Source organism: Lineus longissimus, chromosome 9 (genome assembly GCF_910592395.1).
Source record: "Lineus longissimus chromosome 9, tnLinLong1.2, whole genome shotgun sequence".
Classification (NCBI taxonomy): Eukaryota; Metazoa; Nemertea; class Pilidiophora; order Heteronemertea; family Lineidae; genus Lineus; species Lineus longissimus.
In genome coordinates, this window is record NC_088316.1 from 10,920,973 (window position 1) to 10,933,838 (window position 12,866).

General features: G+C 42.1%; 1 protein-coding gene across 1 annotated transcript; it reads left to right on the forward strand.

Moving 5' to 3' along the window:
* Window positions 1–6,779: 6,779 nt before the first annotated feature.
* LOC135493835 (putative nuclease HARBI1) lies at window positions 6,780–9,474 on the forward strand. The gene is made up of 3 exons (XM_064781429.1): window positions 6,780–6,871; window positions 7,402–7,517; window positions 8,636–9,474. Exons 2-3 carry the CDS (start codon window positions 7,422–7,424, stop codon window positions 9,461–9,463), a joined length of 924 nt encoding a protein of 307 aa, XP_064637499.1. The 5' UTR covers window positions 6,780–6,871; window positions 7,402–7,421; the 3' UTR covers window positions 9,464–9,474.
* Window positions 9,475–12,866: the final 3,392 nt, after the last annotated feature.

Genomic DNA, 12,866 nt, shown 5'->3' on the forward strand with positions numbered 1-12,866 from the left:
ATCATTTTCACCATTGACTTACTTTTTGGAGTGTATGGTTCCAACACACTCACATGAACATTTGTGCCCCACATATCATACTAAATTCTAATATTATTTTCAAAAGCATTTAAAAATGATAAGACCCTTATCCACTGCATACTAAGGGAATTAAATATTTTTAAAGGGACTATTTTCGTACAACCTCGACCGGACCTTTAATTACAGGTGCGTGACCTAGTAGGGACGCGGTTTTTGGCGTGGTTACAACGAATTCTCGAAGAAAGTACACTTAATTCTGAGCAACGGGAAACCAGAAATTTTATTTTTCGGTCATTTTCAAGAAATTTACGCTCATTTAAAAAAAATACTCGACACCGTGCAAAAAGCCTCCATTTCCTATACTAAAAACAGTTGAAAATCTGATGTGAGAAAATACGCAACTTTTCTTTATCAGTAAAATACTGCACAGTGCTTGTTTCTTTCATCAATGAAAGGTCTTCGCATATCAGACTATTCAATATTATTACATTAGAATCATATTTCTCTTGACGTTATCAATGCAACCCAACAATGGAGACTGTTAACAGGATGGTAAGGCGTTCGTTGTCATGAGATCTTGAAGCGTTAAAGTTTGCAAGTCTTCAGTGCTCTCATTGCACACAATAATGATAATTAATAATGTTTTGATGAGGTGACGACTAAGTAAAATCAAGTATGCAACAATGGTAACCGGAAAAACGCCGACCGACCGACCGACCGACTGACCGACTGACCTGCGAACCTACCGTCATATGCCGTATCCCTTTCGCTTCTCTATAGCACATGTATCTGTGTAGTGCCCAGCGCAATGGACGTGATGGAGTCCGACGTGTCTGACAACAGCATCTCCAGTCAATTATACCGGGAAAACGAGCCCACGCGGTAAGGAACTGATAACGATACTCTAAAGATATGCTTTGTCTACATGGTCGGTGGATATAAAAACACGATTTGGGCCTAATCTATGCACTGTAGTTTTTCTATTCGAGTGTCTCGACCGATGCAATGCATGAACTGCAACGCGCAATATGCATTTGTTGTCATTTGAACAGCGCACGTGCGCTTGTTTACAATTTCATTTCACATGACCTGCTGCTGTCAGACACGTCGGACTCCATCACGTCCATTGCGCTGGGCACTACACAGATACATGTGCTATAGAGAAGCGAAAGGGATACGGCATATGACGGTAGGTTCGCAGGTCAGTCGGTCAGTCGGTCGGTCGGTCGGTCGGCGTTTTTCCGGTTACCTGCAACAATGCCTTCAGTCGCTCCAACAATGGAGAGAGACACAACACGGAATGCAGTTTGCTCACCAGAGTTACAGTGTCACATGTGCTAACTCATACTTCATAATGAAATGGCCAGGGCCATTGTGCTCACCTCATGTGGAGGAAAGATGGATAAAGAGCATGGTATTGTGTCATATAGTGTTAGGTTTGATGTAGGTCCAAGCAATTACAATTTCCCCAAAATGGTCAATTTACAGAACATTCGACCTCTGTGACCTTGAAAAGTAGGTCAAATCAAAGAAGACCCGGGTGACACATTGAATGGTTGTTAGAATTAGATGTACCTATGATATAAAATTGGTGCCAATCGGGCAAGTCATTACTAGGAATAATGGCACTTTGAAGAATTTAGGATTTGGCCCCCTCCCTGGAGGCCGAACGGCAAATCAGATCGCACCAAACTTCAGTACCTGAGATCACCTGACCAAGGGGTACATGTGTACTTAATTTGTGATCAATAATCATTGCAGTTAAGAAACGTGCCATAGTTACGGCCTGACGGCGAATTTTACGCCATTTGACCTCTGTGACCTTGACAAGAAGGTGAAATTAAAAACCTGTTTGACATATACTGTATGGTGGTTAGATGTACCCATGATATCAAATTGGTGGCAATCGGGCAAGAAGTTAAGGAATAATCACATTTTTAAGGTTTTTGGATTTTGCCCCCTGGTGGTCAAGTGGTGAATCATAATGGACCAAACTTCGGTCCCTGAGATCACCTGACTAAGGGGTAAATGTGTACCAAATTTGGTATCAATAGTCATTGCAGTTTAGAAACGTGCCATCGTTACATCCTAACGGCCAATTTACGACATTTGACCTCTGTGACCTTGAAAAGGAGGTCAAATCAAAAACCCGGATGATATATGATGCACATTTGCTAGAAGTACCTACCATATTTTTTTCAAAATTTCCCGACTACTATTAAGGGAGATATTGCATATTTTCACTTTTATCGTTTGGCCCCCTGGTGGCCAAACCATGACACGAATCGGACCGAAACTTGGTCTCCAAGGTGTCATTACAAAAGGGTACATGTGTACCAAGTTTCAACTCAATCGCTCTAACAGTTACGAAACGTGCCCTGCTAACGGACGACGGACGACGACGACGACGACGACGACGACGACGACGACGACGACGACGACGACGACGACGACGACGACGACGACGACGACGGACGACGGACGCCACGGTATGGGATAAGCTCACCTCTGCTAAGAGGTGAGCTAAAAACCATATGCTCATTAGAAAGGCAAGGTTTTCAGCTATTCCTTGGCAATATTTTCCTTGACAACATCTCCATTGGAAACTAACTGGCCTTTGATATTGTTGTGAGAACATTCTGTTGGCTCAAAATGACACAGAAAACTTACAATTCTCTGGGAGACTAGAGAGTGAAGTCGTTCTTTCGAATTTGATAGTGTGATTTTTTTCTCGTTCTAGACGCCGCCTTCGAAGTTCCAATATAGTCGCCAACCAACTTGGAATAAGTCTTTAGGTTCACTGCAAAATAATTTAGAATGGGTAAGACGGATTGTAGAAAATTATGTAAGTTTTAAAAAAAACACCAGTTTGGTGGGTCACGAAACTATCCTGAAAAGGTAGGGTCATCGTGGCTGTCGCGCCAATCAGGTGAGACTTTTGCCAAACAGTGCAAAAAAAGATTTTGTTGGAAACTATGCAGTTCCAGATTGTAACAACGAATCTGGTCATTCCAAGGTAATGAGACCCCAACCCATTCCTGAAGTTGACCCCATTTCATCCTTTTTATTATCTTGATTTTGATGAGAATTTTGTGGTAAACCGTATGAAAATTATGGTTTGTTTTAATGTTGAGAACATTGTTTGTGACTTGGCTGATTTTGCCATTCACAAGGTTATCAAGAAAGGTGTCACCAACCGGTTATCTCTGCAGTGCACCAATTGCACTTTTATCTCCAAAATCTATCCCATGAACACAGAAGTAGTAAAAACAGGTCGAGGTGCTAAATCAGCTACAGTAAATGTTGGTATTCAAGCTGGTTTACAAGAAACTGCCATTGGCAATTCAAAGTGCCGGGTTTTACTTAGTGGTGGTAATATTTATTCCCCATCCAGCAGTTCTATGCAAAATCAGGCCAATAAGGTTTCTGAACAGATCACCTCCCTTAACAAAACCGATATGCAAAACCGACTCTCAGAATTAAGAGATATTCAAAACCTGCGCGCGGTTGACAATCCAGATGAATTTAATCTGTGTTTCGACGGTCGCTACAACAGCGTAACATTCGAAGTACGTCACAAAGCAGGTGGGCGTTGCGCGCAAGACGACGACAGCCCAAAATCAGGTCATTGGTCTTTGTCTTTTGAACAAGTTATGTCCGACAGGGCAGCGTCTCAAAAGTAAAGGTTACAAAGTTTCATGCCCAGGTGGTCACGAGGGTGAGTACTTTGCGAATGTTAGTTCAAGCGGGACCATTACAGAGCGCCGCATGGCCTTCGAGATAGGTCAAGATATTGATAGCGTTGGAATGGAAGTAAAACACATGTTAACTGACGGCGATGCAACATCCACGTAGGGATGGCAGAAGGATTATCAAAATAAACAAAAGCGATCCTAAAACAAGCCGATCCTGTCTACCGCGGACAGACCATCATTCGTGGTGCAGGAAGCGCAAAATGGTCAAAAGAAATGTTTCCAAAATCGACACGCACACGCACAAATGCCGCTATGAAAAAAAAATTCGCCATAGACATAAAAAACCGAACATCACTGGTCATGAGCGAGTTATGCAAGAAATTCAAAGGCAACAACAACTTGATTGCTGCCAAACTTGCCAAAACGGTTGACAGCATAATTGTATGCTACTCTGGCAATTGCTCAAAGTGTAGGTAGCAAGTAACTGGCTGTAGTGGAGGTAAAAAAAGGTCTTGGTGGCACAAGTCCGCCCACCTCTTTGCTATGCAGTGGAGACCAGATTCATTGAACATGACCACTACAGATCAGTTGTACTTGAGGGCATTGCTAGAGATGAAACTAAGTGTGAGTGCCTTGGCTGAAATGAAATCCAATCAAACATCGAATAATGTTGAGGGAAGCCACCGAGGTCTCAGTGCACTTTGCCAAAAAATGTCATTTTTTCCCGCAATGCGTTAGGTCGAGCTCATGGCAATGCACACTCGCTGAACAACAATTATGAGGTTGTGCCCTTCATGATGGACCAGCCTCCGTCCAATTCAAGGTTGTGCCCTTCATGATGGACCAGCTTGCCTCTAATATGAGGTTGTGCCCTTCATGACGGACCAGCCTGCCTCCATTATAAGGTTGCGCCCTTCCTGATGGACCAGCCTCCGTCCAATTTAAGGTTGTGCCCTTCATGATGGACCAGCTTGCCTCTAATATGAGGTTGTGCCCTTCATGACGGACCAGCCTGCAAGCATGAAAACTTTACCAACAACGGACATCACAAGTGCCTTCAGTTTGCTGGCAAACAAATTGACGTCACTAGTACGGTTGATGAGCAGTCGAATTTAAAAGACGCAAGTCTGGTCATAACCTGTGTGTTATTTTGAACAAATTTGTGGAAAACAGGGCCTGAAGTATTTTCCCTGCTGTAGCCTGGGGTCTCCTTGGGGTCGAGAAGGACGGCGGCCGCGAGGCTCTCTCCGCTGATATGTGTCTCTTCGAATGAGACGTAAAACCGAGGTTCCTTGTACCTTGTGCCTATGCGAGGGCAGGCAAAAGACCCCATCCAAGTGAGGAACACGAGTAGCTTGTGATGGACTCCTCCATACTTACCAGGGCCAATAATGCATCTGCTTCGGCCCTGATGGAAAATCAAAATACAATATGTGTCTTGATCTGCTGGCTTATCTGTGGGCTGCGTGAAACCTTCCACGAGTTACGCATTTGCGTATTGTTCCGTGTTCACTTAACCCTACGCAATTACGTACACTGCTTTGTGAATATCAATCAGTGAATGCGCAAGTGTTCACGTAAGTGGTGTCTTAGAGACCTCTTAGTATAGAAATCTAAAAGGGCTTTGTGAATCCGGACCCTGATTCACAATTCAAGTACCAAATAATTCTCTTCATTATTAATGTAGAGAATTAAACTGGTACTTGCATTGTGAATCACGACACTCACTAACAAGACAGTCACAGAATAATCCTTTACCGCAAAAGGCAGTTTTGTAACAGAGTCCGAGTGAAAGGTGCATCTTTCCATGTATTTAGGCTTCCGTGATGGGACACTGAAGGATTCAGAACCATGGATATTGCTGTCATGCAGTTTGTTTGTTATGGCAGCTCGACCCTTCATCACATAGAAATAATGGGAGGGGGGTCGTATTGCGCATTTTTGTTTAACCGGTAACTTAAGGAAGATTTCACTCTATAAAAATGGTGGTTTTTGACTTTTGAAATCTAGAGTACTGTAATTGCTACAATTTTTCAATGTCCCATCTGTGTATCCATTTGGGAAACGTGAAGCATGACTCCTGTAATTATTGTGCAATAACCTGGAGAGGGATTCCAGTGAAATGGATGAAATTTTATTTTCTATTGAAATTGTCAATAGTCAAATCAGTGAGTCACTGATCAGATTTTATTTCTTTTTGTAATCTTTATTATGTTGATCTGTTGTTCTCCTAGTTTGAGAATAAAAATTCTTAATTGTTATTCATGAATCACCCTTACGTGTTTTTTTTCTCAAAAATTGTACCTCGCTGAGGATATTCTTTGAAAAATTTCTCTGAATGAAACACCATGGCCCGTATTCTAAGACATCCCTTTAGCTTAAGGTGGGACTTAAAGGTGCGGCTCCACATGACAGTAAACTGTCGACAGTAATTGAAAAACTGTCGACAGAAAACTATCCATAGCCCTTCCACTATGAAGAAAAAATCTCAGATAGTCAATGTCTGCGAGCTCTGGAAACGAGCGAGATAGTTTCTATCGAAAGCAACTGTCGTAAGGGCCATCCACGTACGGTGGTTTTGTATGATAGTTTCTGTCTGACAGCCGTATTTACCTTCCACGTGGCTGTCTTCATTCAGCATGTTGCCAGCAAGAAGGAAACATGTCGCCGCGGCGATTGTGGTTTACATGACACTGCGTGAGCGGAGGCAAAAGAGGAGGCACAAGCTTTGGGTACATGAATGGTTTCTTAGAAGGGAGCAACACAGTGCATACCACTGCCTCCTACGGGAGCTGAGATTGGAAGATTCGAGTCGTCTCAACAATTATTTGAGACTCTCCGCAGTTGACTTTGAGGAGCTTGCAGTGCTTGTTGGACCCAGGATCCACAAACAGGACACGTGTATGCGGCCTGCAATTCCGGTGAGGGAGCGCCTTGCCGTGACTTTGCGCTTTCTGGCAACTGGTGAGTATGCTTATTTCCCCACTATCTCATGAATAGAGCACGTACATGAGGTACTGCACTGAGGGATTTCAGCAGAAGAAATAGGTAAAAAGGTGATAACTTTCCAAATATTGCTTTATTTCACGGTTTATTTCCCAATAAACAAACCAGACACAGTTCCACTGACATAACTGAAATTCAATGAATAACCGGTAATATGAAGTTCCATTTATGTCATTATTTTATTCACTTCTGTCACATCAGATGTTATAAAACATCTCGGATAAGCTTTATAAACATCTGGGCTGGGTTGTACAAACAACGTTAGCAGATAACATGGCGTTAACACAGATTGGCGTTATCTTTCCGAGACCAACCATGGCAAAACTGGAAGTAACAACTGAATTGACTTTTGCAGGATGTAACCCCTGCTATCGAAGTTCTAGATGGCAGATTAAAATTTGGTATCAATCCTTCAAGTGAGACAGGACTAGTGTGAGAAAGATAACGTCAGTTTGGCTTAACGCCACGTTATCTGTTAACGTTGTTTGAACAACTGGCCCCTGAATGTTAAATAATTAATTTTGTCTTGGTGATTTAAAATTACCAGTGAGATGTTTTAAAAACATATGATATTTGATAAACATCTGATGTGATATAAATCGAATAATTATGACATGAAGAACTTCATAAATGAAGGCCATGTAAATTCTTAAACTTTCCTTTTTATTTCTAAATTCAGGCGATTCATTCGTCAGCCTGATGTATCTCTTCCGTATATCTGCCGTAACGATATCCCGTATTGTGTCTGAAGTGTGCAAAGCCATTTACGAGGCACTCAAGGAGGAATTCCTGAAGGCAAGTCGGTACCACTGAATCGTATGACCGGCGGCCACGGCAGTGTTCTCTGGAGTTGAATTCATGTCATAATTATTTGATTTATATCAAATCAGATCAGATGTTTGATAACTCTTTTCGGTGAGATGATTATTAAATATCCGACAGATAATTTTAAAATATCGCCCACATTTTGTTTGAATTCCCAGGGAATATGAAAGCACGGTTGCGATTGGTTGGTAATTTTTGGAAAGTAATGAAGGCATTCGGGATCATACGGAGTTTGCCGAGATGAAATGAGATTTTTTAATATATAAGATGTTTTATAAACATCTCAATGGGACGATTTAAAATCATCTGATGTTTTAAATTTATCTGATAATTTTAAATCATCTGGACAGAATATAATTATTTAACATCTGATCTATAGGTAATGTCTCGAGATGTTTTATAATATCTCATGTGATAGAATTGAATATAATTATGACATGAATGGAAAATATAGTGTTCGGTCACCTATTATATTCTGTGACACCAATTAATTATTCTTATCATTACACATGACGTTTGTCTGATCCTGAAGCATGTGTAGGAAGGAAAATTGATTCGGAATTTGCTTGTCGTCCGGGCCTGTGTTTCCCTGCTCTTTTTGGCTGAATCCCGTCAACGAAGGACTGCAAGTTGAGCTGCGAGAAGTGCTGGGCGTCAGTTTGGTTGTCATAGCTGCGGCGTCTTCATCGTCCTTCTCAGCTGCTTCAAGAATGACCCTTTGAATATCCCGTTTCAATTTCTTGCGGTTCGCCTCTGATTTCAATCCCCTCAACTCAGAAGCAACAAAAGCACCAAATGTGTCCAGTTCATCGGTCTCCCTTGACATAACTTCACATGCCTTCTGAAGGATTTCATCAGACGCACGACCGACATCCTTTCGTTTTCGAGATTTCGACGGTGGCGGGTTGGGTGTGGCCACGGAAGATGGTGATCCTCGAGGTTGAGTGCAGATCTCGTCCTTGTTAAATAGTGTTGCATCTGGCGTATCATCTGGCGCTTGTTCTTCTTGTTCCTGAATATATATATTTTTTTGTTTGAATATTGTGGTACAAGTACATGTATAGTTACGATTTTTTAATTTTTTGCAGTTTCCTTCCGACTCCGATGATTGGTTACAACTTGCTTCCGAATTCTTTGAAAGGTGGAACTTCCCCCAATGCATCGGTGCCATAGACGGAAAGCATATTACCATGCAAGCTCCAGCAGCGTCTGGGAGTTTTTATTTTAATTACAAAGGCTTCCACAGTATTGTGCTGATGGCATTGGTTGATGCGAAATACCGCTTTACGTTTGTCGACGTCGGATGTAATGGAAGGGTTGCTGACGGGGGCATATTCGGCAGGTGTTCATTATCTTCGGGTCTTGAGAACAAGACCCTTTGCCTACCATCACCAAGGGTACTTCCAGGTCGAAATATGAAGGTACCATTTGTATTTGTGGCCGACGATGCTTTTCCATTGCGGGAAAACATAATGAAACCATATCCTCTGCGAGACATTCCCGGTAGCATGCGCATCTTCAACTACCGACTTTCGAGAGCGCGTAGAATCGTCGAAAATGCATTCGGCATAATGTCCAGCGTCTTCCGCATATTTCGAAAGCCGATAGCTGTAGATGCACAGAAAGCAGAGGATATCGTTTTGGCTTCCTGTGCATTACATAATTTGATGATCACGAAGAAAGACTCGCGCGCACGCTACGCTCCACATGGTACAGTCGATATGGAAGACATGGCTACTGGTGTCATTACCCCTGGAGCATGGCGAAAAGAGGGCATGCCAGCAAACAACCTGCTCCAAATCGAGCCATTCACAAGCAACCGTCATGCTCAAACCCCACAAGACATCCGCCACGAATGTCGAGAGTACTTCCTCTCACCCCAGGGTGAGGTTTCGTGGCAGTACAAGTTCATTTGAGGAAGCCGTCCTTTAAGTGGGCGGAATGAAGAGCATTTATGACATGAGAGACTGAAATAAACCTGCAAGAGAGAAATCATGTAACAAAATTAACAAATAAAGATAATTCTCACCAAATTGGTCTTCGATTTTCGTCCTCCAATAACTCCCCTTAGAAAAGAGAATGCCTTGTAGTACATCCACTTTGGGGTGTAAACGTCGTCAGTCCCTTGCCCAGATTTCCTCTTGGTGGCTTTCTTTAATTCTTGCGCATACTGGTTTCTCAGGTTGTGCATTTTTCTCGTCACTTGCACTTTATCTCTTTTACAATCCTTCGCCAGACTTTTCCATGCATCCTCTTTCTTCAACCTGTCTCTATATTCGGCAGACGTGACATCCCATAGTGCAGGCCTCGCTCTGTAACCTTCAATGAGGTTGCTGACCGCATCTTGCGACCATTCACTCTCCGCAACTTCAACATGAAATTCGTCTGCCATTTCTCGTGTTGAACTCGCACTGATCTGTTCGACGGATCTGTACGACAGTTCTATCCCAAAATAGAGCAAGTGCTAGTCGATAAAAGCACTGTCTGACACTTTTATAACCAACTTGCATAATCTATGTGGCTCACTTCCACACGACAGAAATTGACCATCCTACAATCTTTCGGACAGTTATCTATTGCTGTCATACAGCCACTAGCTGAACAACTTCCACGGGATAGTCATTGGACAGTCACTATCTGACAGCAAACTTTCGACAGAAAACTGTCAAGTGGAGCCGCGCCTTTAGGTGCGGCTCCACATGACAGTAAACTGTCGACAGTAATTGAAAAACTGTCGACAGAAAACTATCCATAGCCCTTCCACTATGAAGAAAAAATCGCAGATAGTCACTGTCTGCGAGCTCTGGAAACGAGCGAGATAGTTTCTATCGAAAGCAACTGTCGTAAGGGCCATCCACGTACGGTGGTTTTGTATGATAGTTTCTGTCTGACAGCCGTATTTACCTTCCACGTGGCTGTCTTCATTCAGCATGTTGCCAGCAAGAAGGAAACAAGTCGCCGCGGCGATTGTGGTTTACATGACACTGCGTGAGCGGAGGCAAAAGAGGAGGCACAAGCTTTGGGTACATGAATGGTTTCTTAGAAGGGAGCAACACGGTGCATACCACTGCCTCCTACGGGAGCTGAGATTGGAAGATTCGAGTCGTCTCAACAATTTTTTGAGACTCTCCGCAGTTGACTTCGAGGAGCTTGCAGTGCTTGTTGGACCCAGCTTCCACAAACAGGACACGTGTATGCGGCCTGCAATTCCAGTGAGGGAGCGCCTTGCCGTGACTTTGCGCTTTCTGGCAACTAGTGCTTATTTCCCCACTATCTCATGAATAGAGCACGTACATGAGGTACTGCACTGAGGGATTTCAGCAGAAGAAATAGGTAAAAAGGTGATAACTTTCCAAATATTGCTTTATTTCACGGTTTATTTCCCAATAAACAAACCAGACACAGTTCCACTGACATAACTGAAATTCAATGAATAACCGGTAATATGAAGTTCCATTTATGTCATTATTTTATTCACTTCTGTCACATCAGATGTTATAAAACATCTCGGATAAATTTTATAAACATCTGGGCTGGGTTGTACAAACAACGTTAGCAGATAACATGGCGTTAACACAGATTGGCGTTATCTTTCCGAGACCAACCATGGCAAAACTGGAAGTAACAACTGAATTGACTTTTGCAGGATGTAACCCCTGCTATCGAAGTTCTAGATGGCAGATTAAAATTTGGTATCAATCCTTCAAGTGAGACAGGACTAGTGTGAGAAAGATAACGTCAGTTTGGCTTAACGCCACGTTATCTGTTAATGTTGTTTGAACAACTGGCCCCTGAATGTTAAATAATTAATTTTGTCTTGGTGATTTAAAATTACCAGTGAGATGTTTTAAAAACATATGATATTTGATAAACATCTGATGTGATATAAATCGAATAATTATGACATGAAGAACTTCATAAATGAAGGCCATGTAAATTCTTAAACTTTCCTTTTTATTTCTAAATTCAGGCGATTCATTCGTCAGCCTGATGTATCTCTTCCGTATATCTGCCGTAACGATATCCCGTATTGTGTCTGAAGTGTGCAAAGCCATTTACAAGGCACTCAAGGAGGAATTCCTGAAGGCAAGTCGGTACCACTGAATCGTATGACCGGCGGTCACGGCAGTGTTCTCTGGAGTTGAATTCATGTCATAATTATTTGATTTATATCAAATCAGATCAGATGTTTGATAACTCTTTTCGGTGAGATGATTATTAAATATCCGACAGATAATTTTAAAATATCACCCACATTTTGTTTGAATTCCCAGGGAATATGAAAGCACGGTTGCGATTGGTTGGTAATTTTTGGAAAGTAACGAAGGCATTCGGGATCATACGGAGTTTGCCGAGATGAAATGAGATTTTTTAATATATAAGATGTTTTATAAACATCTCAATGGGACGATTTAAAATCATCTGATGTTTTAAATTTATCTGATAATTTTAAATCATCTGGACAGAATATAATTATTTAACATCAGATCTATAGGTAATGTCTCGAGATGTTTTACAATATCTCATGTGATAGAATTGAATATAATTATGACATGAATGGAAAATATAGTGTTCGGTCACCTATTATATTCTGTGACACCAATTAATTATTCTTATCATTACACATGACGTTTGTCTGATCCTGAGGCATGTGTAAGAAGGAAAATTGATTCGGAATTTGCTTGTCGTCCGGGCCTGTGTTTCCCTGCTCTTTTTGGCTGAATCCCGTCAACGAAGGACTGCAAGTTGAGCTGCGAGAAGTGCTGGGCGTCAGTGTGGTTGTCATAGCTGCGGCGTCTTCATCGTCCTTCTCAGCTGCTTCAAGAATGACCCTTTGAATATCCCGTTTCAATTTCTTGCGGTTCGATTCTGATTTCAATCCCCTCAACTCAGAAGCAACAAAAGCACCAAATGTGTCCAGTTCATCGGTCTCCCTTGACATAACTTCACATGCCTTCTGAAGGATTTCATCAGACGCACGACCGACATCCTTTCGTTTTCGAGATTTCGACGGTGGCGGGTTGGGTGTGGCCACGGAAGATGGTGATCCTCGAGGTTGAGTGCAGATCTCGTCCTTGTTAAATAGTGTTGCATCTGGCGTATCATCTGGCGCTTGTTCTTCTTGTTCCTGAAAATATATATTTTTTCTGTTTGAATATTGTGGTACAAGTACATGTATAGTTACGATTTTTTTAATTTTTTGCAGTTTCCTTCCGACTCCGATGATTGGTTACAACTTGCTTCCGAATTCTTTGAAAGGTGGAACTTCCCCCAATGCATCGGTGCCATAGACGGAAAGCATATTACCATGCAAGCTCC